At 40.4% G+C, this 15,685-nt stretch overlaps 1 protein-coding gene across 1 annotated transcript; it reads right to left on the bottom strand.

Annotated features, from left to right (window-relative positions):
* Nucleotides 1-86: 86 nt before the first annotated feature.
* On the bottom strand, nucleotides 87-14,156 carry kctd7 (potassium channel tetramerization domain containing 7). The gene is made up of 4 exons (XM_005748323.2): nucleotides 13,558-14,156; nucleotides 11,592-11,761; nucleotides 6,070-6,248; nucleotides 87-4,035 (listed from the first exon to the last, which is right to left on the bottom strand). The coding sequence occupies exons 1-4, from the start codon at nucleotides 13,861-13,863 to the stop codon at nucleotides 3,659-3,661; spliced, it is 1,032 nt and encodes a 343-aa protein (XP_005748380.1). The 5' UTR covers nucleotides 13,864-14,156; the 3' UTR covers nucleotides 87-3,658.
* Nucleotides 14,157-15,685: the final 1,529 nt, after the last annotated feature.

Raw genomic sequence — 15,685 nt, 5'->3', positions numbered from 1 at the left:
TGTTATTCACTCTTTTATAAATACAATATTTATTCCTACAAATCTTCACCACAGAATGGTCAATAAAACAGGAACAAAGTTGTGGATGCACTTAACAGTTTTAATTTTACCATAAATAATAAAAATGACACATTAGTCTTTCACAATACAAACAAACTGAAGTCGACAATATAGAACCAGAGCTTCCTGGAAGCTAACAGAAACAGATAAGAAACCATTTAAAACACTATAAACAAACACAATGTTGTAAAAACAAAGTTACAAGTAGTGCTCCAGGAAATAATGTAGCATCGCTCCTGCATAATCAATAAAATAAGCATGTTTGCATTTCTTAGTAAGGATAACTGAAGTGAGGTGACACTGAGGTGAAACTTGGAGATGTCTTTGTTAAACTTTCAAGGTGCTCTGACTTTATAAAGTACAGCAGTGTTAAAAGAGGTGGAAAAATAACAACTGAGGTTGTTAACAAATATTTCTGAATTCTAGACAGCTTCACATCTGCTGCATAAACTACAAATATTCATTAGTGTGCAATAAAACAAACTCCTTCAACCCACACTGTGAATGGTAATATGGATACAGCCCCAGCTTCCTTATAGCTTTAAAAACTTGCAGCTTAATGAAAATATACTCTGTCTAGATTACACCTGAAGCAAGTTAGTCTTAAAATATACACATCTGACTTCAGTTTAATCACAATATACAATATCCACTATAAGGGCATGTGTTCAAATGATGGCTCTGGAAATGTGGTGGGTCATGAACCCTGACACAGGTCAGACCAAAGCTACAGTCAGACTGATAAATCAGGAAATGAATTAATGCATAAACATACATAATGGTACGGTTAGAGCTGGCCTTTAAAGTCGATCTGTGGTTACATCACAGACGTCTTACTGACTTCTTACAGCTTGTCTGCTTAACCACAGCACTGCTGGTGGCTCGGACACAAAGTCATCATAGATATACACCAACAACCTTCAAACTTAAATCACACACTTAGAGTCGAGATTATCAGATTTAAAATGGGGCTGATTTTCTATAAAACCATGGCATTCCTGACCTTCTTTAACTCCTCTGTACATGGTGGATAAAGTCAGCTAATGATTCAAGAAATCTCTGCATGTCCTCAACTGTTTTTAAACTTGGCGGGTAAATTTCTGTGGACCTGAGTAAGTACAGTGCTGAGTTTCAGCTGAGCTAAAATCACGCAGCAACCTTTAGAGCTGAAAAATGAACCAAAAATATTAAGTGGAAAAAAACTGTAGTTCCTCAAGTGGCCACTTGAGGCTGCCTCCAAAAGGCAAAAAGTTCCCATAGACTCCCATTATAAAATACCCACTTTCACAGCATTAATATGTTTACAGGTTGGCACTAACTGTGGATATTTCCCTCCTTCATATCAACTGTACAGGGCGTGGCTTGACCTTCACTAAGTGTATTCACTGAACTCGACCTCTTAAAGGTCTTTGTGTTGTTCTAGAGGCTTTTGGAGCATTTTTAATAGAATTAAATAATCTCTGCTAATCCAAGACCGCGTCTGGGTTTTAGATTTGGTGAGTGAAATTCTGCTATCTTTTAGGTCGTCCACACAGGAAACAGTTTCCTCACCGTCTATCGCTTTGTAGCTGATGGGTGATAACAAGGCTTCAGATGCTCCCTGTCACAACTAAATCAATCTTATCCCTCGCTCTCATTGAATGTCAGTGACTTTCTACATTCTTATCCTGTGGGGACGCACCTTAATCGAGTGATATATGTGTCCTAGAAATATAACTACAGGTCGCACAGATGCAGACTACTGTAATTGGCGCCTTAACTACCAGCATTTCATCCTACGTTTTTTCCCCAACGTCTTCTTCTGTTGTAAGAGAGAAACTTCATCCCCATACAGTTTTTGGAAGCAAGGCTGCAGAGAACGCGAGGGGCACCGTGCACAAGTAAAACTGTTGGTGGCATAATTGGGAAAGTGGTGACAGGCTGCCCTCACATGGATGCAGCTGTCGCTGAGGAAGCACTGACAGGTCTGTGCTGGAGTGCAGATAGGTGATCACACTATATGCATAATGTGCCCGAGTGCAATGATGGCTCACTTACTCGCACCTTGGCACAGCACGCAGCAAACAAACTGGACTCACCCTCACCTGGTGTGAGTACAACAGGTGTACTTGTGACTTCATTGGCTGATGTTTCCTAAAACTGTAAGTCTAACAGACAATGCCGCAAGCCATGTGGATTAAATATGAAGCGATCAGCGGTTTACATCAGAAGCAGCCGTACTTTCAAATTGATCCATGTTAGGAAACAATGCTTTTTTTCCTTCGGAATCCACCTGCTCGCATGCTACATGTGCACAGCTGATCGTGAAGCACTACTGTTTCTATTTTTCTATGTTTAATACATAATTGTACATATTGGTCTCAGAGTTCCTGCATGACTTAAATGTGCTCCTTTTTAAAGGTAGGTTGATTACTTTAGTCATTTAAAGTGAAGTGAATCTTTCCATCAGGAAATTTATATCCATCCATCCGCATGTGTCTAACAGAGTAGATATGCTTCAGCTACACAGGTTGCCTTTCACCCATGCCATTTGTGCATGATGTGCATTTCCTTCATCATTTGTTAATAACTCTGAGTATACATGCAATAAACAATAGGTATGATGTATGTGGCCAAAACATTTCCTGCTTTGACATTTAATTAAATACATTAACTCCAAAAATGACCAAAGTGCAGGTTGGTGCTACGATGGTCAGTGCTGCCACCTGAGAGCAACCTCACGGGGCCTTTTGTGTGACATCTTCATAGGTGTTCCAGTTTCCTGCCACAGTTGAAAGACAAGCTTGTTAACTTAGCTGGTGATTCTAAATTTGCTGTAAGTGTAAATGTGAGCATAAGTCTCTGTTTTATCCCTCTGATCCACTGACTGCCTGTCCAAAGGTACCCCGTCTCTCACTCAATGTTAATGCTGAGACCCTCGGGTGGGTTTCTCAGAGTAAAGCTACTACTCTACATCAAAAGGAGCCAGCTGAGATGGTTCCAGCATTTCACTAGCGCCTCCCAGGTGAGGTGTTTGGGCATGTCCAACAGGCTGGAGGCCCCGGGTCAGACCCAGGACAAATGGAAGAGATTATGTCTCTCGGGTAGTTTGGAAAAATCTGTGTCCCCCCAGGAAGCGCTGGAGGAGGTGGCTGGGAGAGAGGTAGGTCTGGGGATGTCTGCTTAGACTGCTAGAAACAGCCTAATTTAATTTGTGGATAGTAACCTATTAATAGGCTGAACAGTAATCTAACTGATCTAACTGAAAGCATCACCTCATCTTGAAGGCTAATAAGTGTATCACACGTGCGCACCTGTGGTGATCTATTGCAGCACACCTGCACACCACTGAATCAAGGTAAGAGGTTAAACTAGAGGCCACCAGAGTTAGGTGTGTTATGGTACTCTCTACAGTACTTTTAAGACGCTATAGATCTTGAACAAGAAGGAAAATATAAAACATCTTGGGGAAACTGAATACTTACAGCATGATTTAAAGGGTCACATTTTTAAGACATCAGCACAAAACACTGGCAACGTCAATACAAAAACCAGTATCGGCTGAGTTAAAAGTGAAACATCCATCCCATTGCTCTTTGGTCCTATCAGCCATGGAGCTTCACCACCATGTGATCTTGAACTCGTAGATGGGCCTCTTGCAGTAGTAATGGTTGATGAGGTGTTTATCACAGACGCCGATGCACTGCTGCTCGGCGGTGATGCCACGCTCGGCCAGGTCACTGACGATGCAGTGCAACAGGTCATAAACGTCCGCCACCGCCTCCCACGGTCCAAAGGAAACGTCCACCTCGCAGTGATGCTCAAAGAGCTTGGCCTCACTGTCCGAGCGTTCGAAGCGCAGAGAGTTAAAAAGAGGGCGTTCATACGGCGTGATGGGCATCTCCTCCTTGTAGACGCAGATCTTCAGCTTTGCAAACCGCGCCTTTTTCTGCATGGCTCTCAGTTTAGCGATTTCCACGATACGCTCCAGATTGTCTGAAATGAGAACAGAAGCATTTATCTATACACGGGATGGAGCTAGATAATTAGCTACAGTTTTTTAGAAAAAGAAATAATAACTATTTGTAGTAGTTCATTTCTTTGCACTGTCTCTGTACCTCTTTGGTCCCTTAAGTCTTACTATTCGTGTTTGTCTGGATATTTCCTGTTTCACTTTGAAGGTTTGTGTCCTGCGTTAATTTTGCTTCCTGTCTCCCTCTTCCCCCATTCTTTAATTATTTCCTTATGTGTATTGTTGGGATGATAAACATGTATCATACATGTTCTCATCTGCTGTACGGCTGCATCTGATGTTTCTATAACAGCGACTGCTGAGCTGGCTGAACTGAGAGACTGTTGCTTCCTCTGTGATCGGGGTCGTGACCACTGCTTCGCTGTCAGAGGCAACGCCACAGCAGATGATTTACTCCACAGCAGGAGAGTCTTTAATTTTTTGCCATCTTTCATCTTTCTTAAAGTGATTTTAACTCTCTAAGTGAGAGCATTTAGACTCCTCAAGGAGGAAAACTGTCAGCACGTCATTTGGTTTTAGTCGTCACTTGGCAACAGCATGTGTGAGCTCTTTTAAGTCGACTAAGGCGAGAACACGAGCATTTTCTCACTCCCTAACCTCTTCTTATCGACAAGAAAAAGCTATGAACACCAAAATCAATGTCTGTGTTTGTTTTTGCCATGAACCTGTGCCTTTTGTGATGCTTTTCAATCTAAATAATAATAATTATAATACCAATAATATTAGCTGAATGACTATGAATGACTCGCACTTGCACAAAGTAATCTGCAGCCTTTGTGGGTCAGTATGTGCAAAAACTGGCACAAACTGGATGAACTCGTCAAGATGTGCTATAATATTAGCCACCATTAACGACCTTTAGCATCCTTTATATGATGAGCTTCAGACGATTGCATCAGTGCAAAGGTTTGACTTTCATCAAATTAGCACCACCAGGTTCAGATTCTGAATTCTCTCCCTCGTGATTCATGGTAACAGCTTTGTACATTGTACCATATGTACTGTAAGTGTGTATGTATTGTGTTGGACTATTGCCTACAAAGCAAATGCCTTAAGGGGACATTAAAGTTTTACTCTACTCCCTAACAGTGTAAATATTTCATGTGTTTTTAACAGCGGGCTTTTGTAGGACAGAACATTTATGACGTATTAAGACTCAAGAGTTACCATGACTTCCCCATGGTACACGGTAACTTCAAAATGAATAGAGTCTTTAGTCTGTAGAGTTTATGGATTTTTATTTTTATATGTATTATTCTAGACACTTCATTTGCTTTTTGTGTGCGCCACAGATAAATAGCTCACTTTATGTGTTTATGAAAGCATGTGTTTTATTAAGGACACAACCAGTCTTGACTCAAATCACTGTCTAATCTAGTTGCTTTCTTCCATTTTTAAATAAATCTGCCCGAGTACAGCCTCTCCGCTTCCTTTTCTCTTCCTGTCATATTTTGTATTTATTTTACATGAACCTTAATTCACATCTTATAAATAAACCATTTCCTTGGTATGAGGCCATTCTCGCTTCCATTAATCGAACAACACTTTACACTTCACACAGGATACGCCAAACTCATTATCAGGAGCTGCATCTCATCAAGTTGTTTCAGCCTTCAGCAAATAAAAATTTCATATTAGACTTGATTCATTTACTTGTTTGTTTTTTTTTACACCCCTATCAGCTTACTTATAACAACCTGAGGGTTTAAATGCTAACGACAGCCAGGTTAATCCAAAGAGCATGGGGTGACTTCAACACAATGAAATAAAGCACAACAACACTTTAAATATTGAGGCTCTAAAATGTAATTATTTGGTTCAGAAGTCGCAGAGACCCAAGAATGTGCTTCCACTGCATATCATTTACACTGTGTGCACATCACACACATTGAAAAGTTAAGTGTGTAGCTGTCACAGCATTATTACAGTCTGCAACATCTTTGAAAAGTTTTCTTTCACAAAGGTTGCATGTGTGAAGGACAGACTTCCCCAGATACCTTTGTAGTAGGGCAGCAGATCGAGGAAAGCTTGTCGAACTTTCTCCCCTGTGAGTGGCTGGATGTCCTCCAGGCTGTCCAGCAGCGGGCCGATGGCATAGTACTGAGCCTCTCTGTATACCGCTCTCACTCTGTCACGGTGAGGGAGCTCGCCTTCTCTGAGGAAGTTCAGGATGTCCCTTTGGATGGAAAGGCCATTGATAAACTGATAAAAAGCCTTAGTACTAAATCCCAGCAGTCACTGGTTATGTTTGAGCTTTTTCAATATGCAGAGTGTTCTTCCACAGGAAGAAACACTTGATTGAAATAGATTATTGATCACCTTCTGTGCTTTGACACAACTTAAATGGTGTACACAGCCGGCTGTAATTATTCTGTTGTCACTGTTGCCTCTTTTGAAAGCTGAAACTATTGTTTTTTTTAATATTGATTAGCCCTGCTGGGTAAAATCTGTTAAACGATGAATGTACAAAATGGCAAATATTATGCAGAAAAATATTCAATAATCCTTTTCCAATAGCTTGCTGTGCCTGGAGCACTGTGCACAAAGCAGACAATATTAAGGTTACCATGCCTGAAACAGCAAATGAGCATCCTGTTCACATAAACAACTGTGAAAGCAATGTGTAACCCTCAGCTGAGTCTGGCACATCCTGATGCCATTTTTATTATTTTAAGATCAGTTTTTACTAATCAGAGACAAAACATAAAACTCATTTTGTCTGAACACAGTCCTGGCAACTATTTCCTTGCATCCAGGTGACCAGTTCCTGAATATGAGGTCTTCAGGTGTTGGAATAATGTAAAAGGCAGAAAAAAAAAAGAAACACAAAGTGTTCTTGAATGCCCTTCAGTCAGGACAACACATATCAGAAGAAGATTATTATGGTTATTTGACAGATGTGACACTGACTAATATCATAAACAATGTAAAAGAAGGAGCAGAGGTGGAGGTGGGTTTCAAAGAAGCTTGCAGCACCTCAAGCTAGGCTAATGTAGCTTAAATAGTGTCCCTGTATGAGATTTACCAATAGGTATCCAGTCTAGGAACACGTCAACCTTAATGTCTAATGATGATCTGCTCTGTGCAACTGGTCATTGCTTACAAATGCAGATACATTTAAAAGTTAATACTCTAAATGGTAAACATGATAGCTGAGGGTTGTGAGATTGAATGCAAACACTGAATGCAAACACAGGCTTTGTGTAACCAAGGCCTGCTCAAACACAAGTGGCAAAAACAAATAGTAAGAGTGGACTGCAAAGGAAATCAGAAATCTTCCAGTAGCAACACTTTTTCCAGAGGACCATACAAAGCAAAAGGGTCACATAGTCGACAACTGAAGAAAAATTTGGTTACACTTAAAATAATTGTATACATGTTTAAATTAATCTGCCCTGATCAAACACACTGCATTGAAACATAGTTAAAAAGCATTAAAGACTCATGCAGTCACTTATCTTGACTGTCATGGGTCAGTCCCAGCCCCCAGGCCATACTTTGCCCATGTGTGATCTAGGTAGTGATTATCAAACTAAAATAAACCCACTTGGTGTTACTGAGTGATCCTAAAAACCACTGACACCTGACCCAAATCAGACAGATCGTAGCACACCTCTCATCATCACCTGGAGATGCTGAACACAGCATCTTTTCCTCTGGAATAAAACGTCGTGCACAATACTCAAATCGTTGACCAGAAACGCCTCCACAGCAGAGGAAAATGATTGTGTGACTGCATCATTACTTTCCTTTCAGCCAGATGTGCCACTGCCGTACCAAGTCAAGAAAATCCTTAGCAATACTGAAATCTTGACAGGAATTTTGAATCCAATTTAAAGTGCTGGAGCATGTCCTAGTAATCACACACCAGGTGTCAGGCCATTGAGACATACATGTTTGTTTGCCTTCTTCATATAGCTGTATGTCTTTTCCTTTACTCATCCTGCATATTTTATGTAGATTCACTAAGAGTCACTGACTCAGAAAAGTTGGTTTCCTTCTGTTTCTCTGCAGCAGAGCCTGGAGGGCTTGTGAACTTAAGAGTATAAACTGAATGCAGAAAAATACTGGACGACAAGCTGCTGCAGTGCACAAGATAACAGCAGCCTGGAAGAAGATTTATTTTCCAGCAAGACAATAGGAACCAGAGCACAGGATTGGCTAAAAACATCCCAAATGAAAAGGCTCCTTCTGAGCGTGTGCAGCCTGCAGTGCCAGCACCCTCTGAAGTTTTCATTTTATTACTTTATGCAGTTACTGTATGTTCTGCCTTTCAAGCTGATCGAGTTGTGTTTTTAAATCTTTAATTACACCTCTTCACACATTTCAGCACTGAGCTCAGGTCAACCCACTTCTTACATAAGTCATCTACTCCGTTTGCTCTTGTATTCATATTTAAAGCTTTTCCATTGTAGCAATGGACGGCTCTGGGGATGATAGTGCTGGTGCGCCTTCTTTTACACTGAAATACCTTTTGTACATTCAGGATGAAGCCTATTGGTTTCAACGATTCCTGCTTTATTTTACTACTACTGTAAATATGCAAAATAGCTGTAGCTTTAGTATCACGGCAAATTTAAAGTTTGTGTAATCCTTTAAATTCTTGTTCATTATTTGAGGGTTTTATTTTGGTCCTTAGGTTGTTTATTGTTATATTTAGAAATAACAGAAGTACTTTTATGGTCATACGTGCATGTAAATAAAAACATGGGGTTTATACTGTATGATTAAATTCTTATTTTGCCAAATTCTTTTCACACAGCAGTCATAAAAAGTCATTATAAATAACATAAATTAAAAAATAAGAACTCAAACATTGGAAAGAGAAAGTACAAGTAATGACTATACAAAAAATAAAATGAGTTAAAGAGAAACGTGTTTAAAAAAAAAACCGAGTTGTATTTATGCTTGTGCAAGTTTGCAAAACAGGTCTGTCCAGATTTTTGTGACAGTAGATAATAATAACAATAATAGTACAGTAACAGTGAGTCGTGATGAGGTGAAGGAGGGGGAGTACTGACTGTTTTACTCATGGGTCTAATGCTCTTTTTGACTTCGGTTTCAGACTCCTGTAGAAGTGTGAACAGCTGAGGTTGTGGGTGTGTACTGGGTCTAATGATGTTCTCGCCCTCCTGGTGGTATAAATTGGATTTTAGATTGGATTTTCATATCTCTTGAGCATTTAGTTCTCCGTTTCGGTTTCTCTCCACTTGAATTCTTGTTGGGTTTTATTTGGTATAATTACTCATGTCAGTTTTCCTAGCTTTTTCCGACCCATCTTCTTCTATATATATATATATGTCTTCTCTAAGTGTTAGTCACTAACTTCCTGTTTTATTTTGGCAGTCATGTGTCCTTTGTGCTTTGTGTTTAATTTTACTTCCTTTGTCTCATTATCCCTGATTAGTCTCACCTGTGGACCCAGCTGTTCCCTATTCCCCTTTTTAAGTGTCAGTAAAAATTATTTCAGTTATCCTTTGCTCTTTGTCACAGTGTCAGTTGCCCTTCCCTGTGTGGTTTTTTTTCTGGATAATGCTCGTTGCATTCTTGCTGGGCTTTCCAACTGTAGAATTAAAAATGTGTTTTCTGTTTACTCAGTTTGTCTTGAGATTTAAACTCAAGACAAACAGGTAAACTTGTCGATCAGGTGGTTTTATTAAGGACTCTCCTGGCCACAGCTCTGCCTCTTTACTGCTCACTGTGTGTCAGAGAGGACAGGCTCCAGCTCCACTTAAAACTAGGACAGAGTTACATTCCCAGCTACTGTGTCACTGAGCTTTTTATTACTGCCTGTTTTTCTTTTTTTCCCCAAAAAACAGGTTACTTGGACTGTATCTGCGAATAATTCCATTCCCACATGTGCTCCTGCATACATTCACAGTCTGCGTGCACTTACAGCAAATGCCAATAACATGCTTGTGCTGTCCTGTACAAAGAGCATCGCCTTCCTGCTTTTCTCCACAACACACAAAAAAAAACCCTAGTTATCACATCAAACTCTTCTTTAATGCAAAAACAGATTACTGACAGCCAGATAAAATACTTACTAACAGCTATCACTAGTCTAAAAATGCAGGCAGCTAGCTAACCAATAGGCACCAAAATACTCACCAATCAGGTAGTCTAATTAAGACTCCAGTCGCCACAGGCCTAGAGACCAGTTGGTGACCCCAGCCCCTGTGGCAACTATTGATTGGTAAGGAAAATTATGTCTTTCCTGGCCAGCTGGTCCATGGTTGTTAGCGGGTGCTACTGCCTGTAAATTCAATTGTTAAAGCCCCACTCAGGCAGGCTTATAGACCAGTGACTGACCGCCTGGCAACCTCTGGTCACTAGGGAAAATATGTATTCCTTAATTGATTGGAAAATGGTTGCCTGGGCTTGAGGCCAGTCGGTGGGGAAACTGGCCAAACCAAAAACTTCTTCTGCAGAGACTGTTCACCTTCAAAGTAAAAGCTAAGCCTCACTGCTTTAGCAAAAATATTTCAAAAGGGGCAACTTTTACTTTGGCAGGCAAACCTTCAAGTTTTCACTTTGCAATGCACGTTTTCAAGTTTCACTAACGGTCCACCAGTAGTTGGGAAGTGCTTGCAGAGAAGTTGGCATCTTTAAGGCAAACTTTGGGAGACTGCAGCAATCTGCTTCCAACCATAGCAATCGCAAATTTTTTACTGCTTTGCAACAGCTAGCAACCATTCACCAACTAGCTGAAAAATACTAATTTTTCCTTAGCAAACAGAAGCAGCTATCCCCTCAGACATGTTTTATTTTATCTGGAGAATGACTGACCTATGTGTGAAACACAGAGTTTACTTGTCATCTTCTTATTGTGGCCTTTCTAATCTTCACAGTAGTTTCACTGTGTAATCAGTGTGACTCTGTCGGTCTGTTTATGCCCCCATTGCCGTTTCCTGTTTATTGAAAGTGTCACCCTTCATGCTCACTTTTGATTCCAGTTTGTTTCTTCGGATAAATAAAGGTTTTCTTTCTGTTTAATGCATCTCGGTTCCCTCTTCACCACTCATCCATGACATTTTCAGTCCTTTTCTGCTGACTTTGTTCGCAACTTGTCTGCCCTCCATAATCTAAAATGACAGCAATCTAACTAAAGGCCACAGTGTTATGTTGTGACAGAGGCTGCAATTTTCATCCTATCACAAATACAATCTCAGTATGGACATTATATCTTCGGAAATAAGCAACAAATAAGAAAAAGCAGCGGCACAGAAATAGATACGTAAATCAACTTTTGAGTGCTAGCAGAAGAGACCAATTTATTTCACAGAATACCTGATTCACCGAGACCTGTCAGAATATAATGAGCTGTCTGCAGCAGCTTGAAAATCTTCAGATCACAGAGCGTGAACCTTTCAAAAACTAAAAGTTTGTCCTCCACTAAGCTGCCTTTTAAAAACTTTGTACTCCCACATATAACCCTCCTCTTCCTCAAACTCATAAGGAGATATCACTGCAGGCAGCAGCACCGATAATGATGGTAATATCTTTGCTTGAATCTCACCCAAAGTAGGCTCCATCCCGATCGATGAAGTAGCGCCCGTCTGCATCGCGTGGGATGTAATGACGGCCGCTAAACATGGCAGCCAGCATGGTGTCCTCATATCGCCGCAGTGTGGACAGGCGAGTGGTGAAGTATGTGCCCCCGACGTTTAGAGAGATGACCTCTGGAAACTTAAAAGGAGACATACGACAGATTTAAAATGAAATGCATATTTTACGGTGCAAAAAAGCAAATCATAAGTAGGTTTTAAGATATTTCCAGTGAAATTCGCCACGTGCATTTTAAGAGGCTTTAAGAGGCCAAGGTAAATGTGATATTACACCAAAAAATGTACTGGAACCGATCTGAGATTCCAGTTACATTTGTTTAGATCTTCTGATAATTTACTGGTCAGCTTCAGTCTCCATCAACAGCTTTACTTTCTAAATCACGTTCTTTCCAGCTGATGAAGATTTATTTTTAAAATGTATGGTGCAGTAAAAATGTCTTTTTAATATGATGATTTCCCTTATGAAGGAAATACAGTTATCCAAACTTGCCTGCCCTGTCTTAAAAAGTAAACCTAATAAGTGGTTGTGCCAGCCTTAGCAGCAAGAAGTACAATTAAGTGTTTGTGATAACTGACAGTGAGTCTTTCTGTGGATGAGTTTTAACCCACTTTTCTTTGGGGTCTCTTCTTCCAGTGTGGCTGTTTTAAATTCAGCCACACTGGAAGGTTTTCCAGCATGAACAGGCTGATTAAGCTCATGCAAAAGCATCTCAATCTGTTTTAAGTCCACAGTTGGCCACTCCAAAACCTTCATTTTGCCCTTTTTCAGCCATTCAGAGGTGCACTTTCTGGTGTTTCAGACCATTGTCCTGCTGTAAGTCAGAGTGCTTTTAACCTTCAGGGCATGAACTGATGGCTGGACATTCTCCCTCAGGATTTATTGGTAGAGAGCAGAATTCATGGTTCCATCAACTACTGACCCTTACTGAGCCAAGTGAGGCCCACGGTTCTTCAGATGTTGTTCTGGGTTCTTTTGTGACCTGCTGGATGAGTAGTTTTTGAAATTTGTGGATAATGGATCTCACTGTGGTTAGTCCCAAAGCCTTGGGACATTCTGGGAAGGCTTTGTAACCCTTCCCAGAATGATAGATGTCAGTGACTTTGTTTCTCGGATGTTCTTGACTTTGACATCTTTGACTATTTTAGTTAATTTATGATTTTTGGGAGGAAGTCATTTTCTTTTTCACATAAGACCAGGTTGGTTTGGATAGTTTGAAGTAAATTTAAAAACTGTATTTTGTATTTACTTGGGTTATCTTTATTTAACATGCAATTTGTTTGATGATCTGAAACTAAAATATTTCTCAGCCGCTTTAAATTACATAAAAGGCAAAGTTAGAGAGGCAAGGCTAAGATGGCTTGGGTATGTGCAGCTGAGGGATAGTGGATATACTGGAAAACAGATACAGTATGTTTAGCTGCCAGGTAAGAGCAAAGGAGGAAGGCGTGGAGAACATTTATTGATGTAATGAAAGACAAACTGCAGAGGGCTGGTGTGATGAAAGCAAGAACACTCTTTTCACTAAGTGCAATAAGAAAATGAATATTATTTTATTTTCTATTGTAGATTAAGAAAATCTTGCTGTGTGAGCAGGTCTCAGCAGCCTGTGGTTAAGATGATTAACCTGCTGTGCCTGTGTTTAGCTCCATCAGTCATGTGACACAACTGCTAGCCAATCATCACAGGATTCAGCAGCTCAACCAGCCTCTGACCTCTGGATAAATATGTATACCCATCAGCATGGTGTTGTTATTTGGTAGTAATAAGGTGGTTATAATTAACGGGATGTTTATGAGAGTGTACCTGCAGTTGGTGTTTAATGAGTTTTATATGAGTATTTCTTTATGTTAGAAGCTGTGTTGTTTGGTGGCTTGTGCCACTGGTTTTTTTTTTTTTTTCATGGAAAAGAGGCCTACCTCCTGTTCCTGGGTGTTCAGCGAGGAGCGGAGTGGCGTGCTCAGAGTCAGGCTCGGCGAAGGGGAGGCCGGCTTTCGGAACTCGTCCTCCACAGAGTCCGAGCTAGACATGGCATCGCCCGGTTTCTCGGTGTCCCCAGCGGCCGAGAATACCACCATCACTCTGGGTAGAGGCAGCGTCCGTCTCTCCTGAATGAAGCGTCTCACCCGCGTAGCGGCGGGCAGCGGGCTGAAGGACAGAGACTGGCGCTCTCTGCTGCTGCAGCCATCAGAGCCGTTGGAACCGCTCGAGCCATTCTGCTGCATGCGCGCGGCGGGCCAGCTCTCAGCCAGGCAGGTACGACACAAAGCAGAGCTCGCGACTGTTGGTACAGAAAACAAGAAGAAGAAGGAGAGGGCAGGAGCGGAGGGTGTGGCCCGAGCAGCTGCCAGTCCGGCTTTCACCGGAGCGAAAGCGGAAGAAGCGGTACCCCGCCTCCGGCGACAGCAACGTGTAGGTAGGAAAAAGATGAAAATTTAATCCCGACGTTAGCAAGCAGCACGGGGACCGTGAGGTTTTTGGAGTGTGCGTACTCTGACGTTCCACGTCGTCATCACGCCAAGAGAGTGAAGTACGCTGAGATTGGAAATGAGCACTTTTTCAGTAAACTTATAATGTTGATTGCAGTTTTATTTTTATAAATGTAACTGAAACTATATGTCAAACATTTCTTCAGGAAAACAATCTATTAAAATATTTCACATTTTTCTTTAAATATTGTTTTTGAACCTTGGATTTTTGCCAATTTTATTTTACAAATTTTACTATTTTTTAATTTTAATATTATATTTTATTTATTTATGTTTAATTTTTTTTTTAATTTTATTTTTAAAAGTTGGAAGCCAATTGAAGTTCATCTTTACATGTTGTTTTTGAAGTTTTTTCTTTGAATATTTTATTTATTTTTAGCTAGTTAGTTTTCAAAAAAGAAATGGGATTTAACATACTTTCTTTAAAATTTTTTTGTTTTTGTTGTTGTTATCGTTGTTGTTTTTTTTCACTGACTGACCAGTCAGTATTTAGAAGTAGAATGTGAGGCAGAGCCTTCAGCTTTCAGGGCCCTCTTCTGTGGAACCAGCTTTCAGTTTGGACTCAGGAGACAGAAACAATCTCATCTTTTAAGATCAAGCTTAAAACTTTCCTTTTTTATAAAGCGTTGCATGTTTCTTCTTCAGTTACCTTTTTCACTCACTATGTGTTTATACACCTCTCTGCATTCATTATTTGTTAATATTAATCTCTGGAAGAAAAAAAATCAATAGAGTCCACAAGAGTTTTTCAAAGGAAAATGTTTAATCTGGTCAAAACAGCAGGAAGGATAACAACACCCCTCACTCTCTGAGACATGGTCGAACAGGCCACAGTTCTAACAGCACCTTCATGTTCCAGCTCCTGTTTTAGCTAATTTCTTCCATATTTCTTCAGTGTAGATTTTTTTGTCTGTGCATATTCTTCTTTTACTTTCTTCCTTTAGATGAAGGTAAGAGCTCATGGTTTCTTATCTCTGGTGCCCCAGATAAGGACTGCCACTGCTTGGCTTTGCTTTTTGTTTTTTATCTTTAGCTTTCTGTCCAGTTCTTGGTTTATTGGTTACAATTTAATTTCTTGAGTTGTAGTTTATTTTAGCTTTTCATCTCCTGTGTCATGCATTCAGTCTTGCTTCTCTTGTGTCCTTATCCCTATTGGTTTCAGCTGCATCCAGTTACCCTCTTGTGTCCAATCCCCTCGATTACCTCAGTGTGAGTATTCAAGCCCTGACTTTTACTTTCTGCTTATCCTTTTGTGTCATTCCCCACATATGACATGTCAAATATCAATGTCAATCACTGTTTTGCAATATGATATAGAAGCAACGATTCCAGATTCTTTTTTCCTTTCTCACCCATTCTCTCCTTTGTTATAAGGTGTTTAACTTCGTCGCGTGACGCTATCTTGTTTCCAGCATGTATTTGAAGTTGTAACAGCACAAAATGTCCAAGGAGATGGAGGCGATCGTGGCAGTTTGTCTTGTAATCGGAAGGTTGCTGGTTCGAGCCTCGGCTCCGACAGTCTCGGTCGTTGTGTCCTTGGGCAAGACACTTCACCCGT

The sequence above is a fragment of the Pundamilia nyererei genome, unplaced genomic scaffold (assembly GCF_000239375.1).
Source record: "Pundamilia nyererei isolate P.nyererei 1_Seehausen unplaced genomic scaffold, PunNye1.0 scaffold00219, whole genome shotgun sequence".
Classification (NCBI taxonomy): Eukaryota; Metazoa; Chordata; class Actinopteri; order Cichliformes; family Cichlidae; genus Pundamilia; species Pundamilia nyererei.
The sequence above is the reverse complement of the archived record's forward strand: the minus strand, read 5'-3'. Positions and strand labels throughout refer to the sequence as shown.

What these genes read in the sequence shown, in the direction of transcription:
- kctd7 (XM_005748323.2), bottom strand. Translation starts at nt 13,863, where the DNA reads ATGCAGCAGAATGGCTCGAGCGGTTCCAACGGCTCTGATGGCTGCAGC. An exon ending in CGGGATGGAGCCTACTTTGG is followed by an intron (nt 6,249 to 11,591) that starts GTGAGATTCAAG and finishes TTCCATCCAAAG; the next exon opens with GGACATCCTGAACTTCCTCA. An exon ending in TCTGCTGCCCTACTACAAAG is followed by an intron (nt 4,036 to 6,069) that starts GTATCTGGGGAA and finishes TTCTCATTTCAG; the next exon opens with ACAATCTGGAGCGTATCGTG.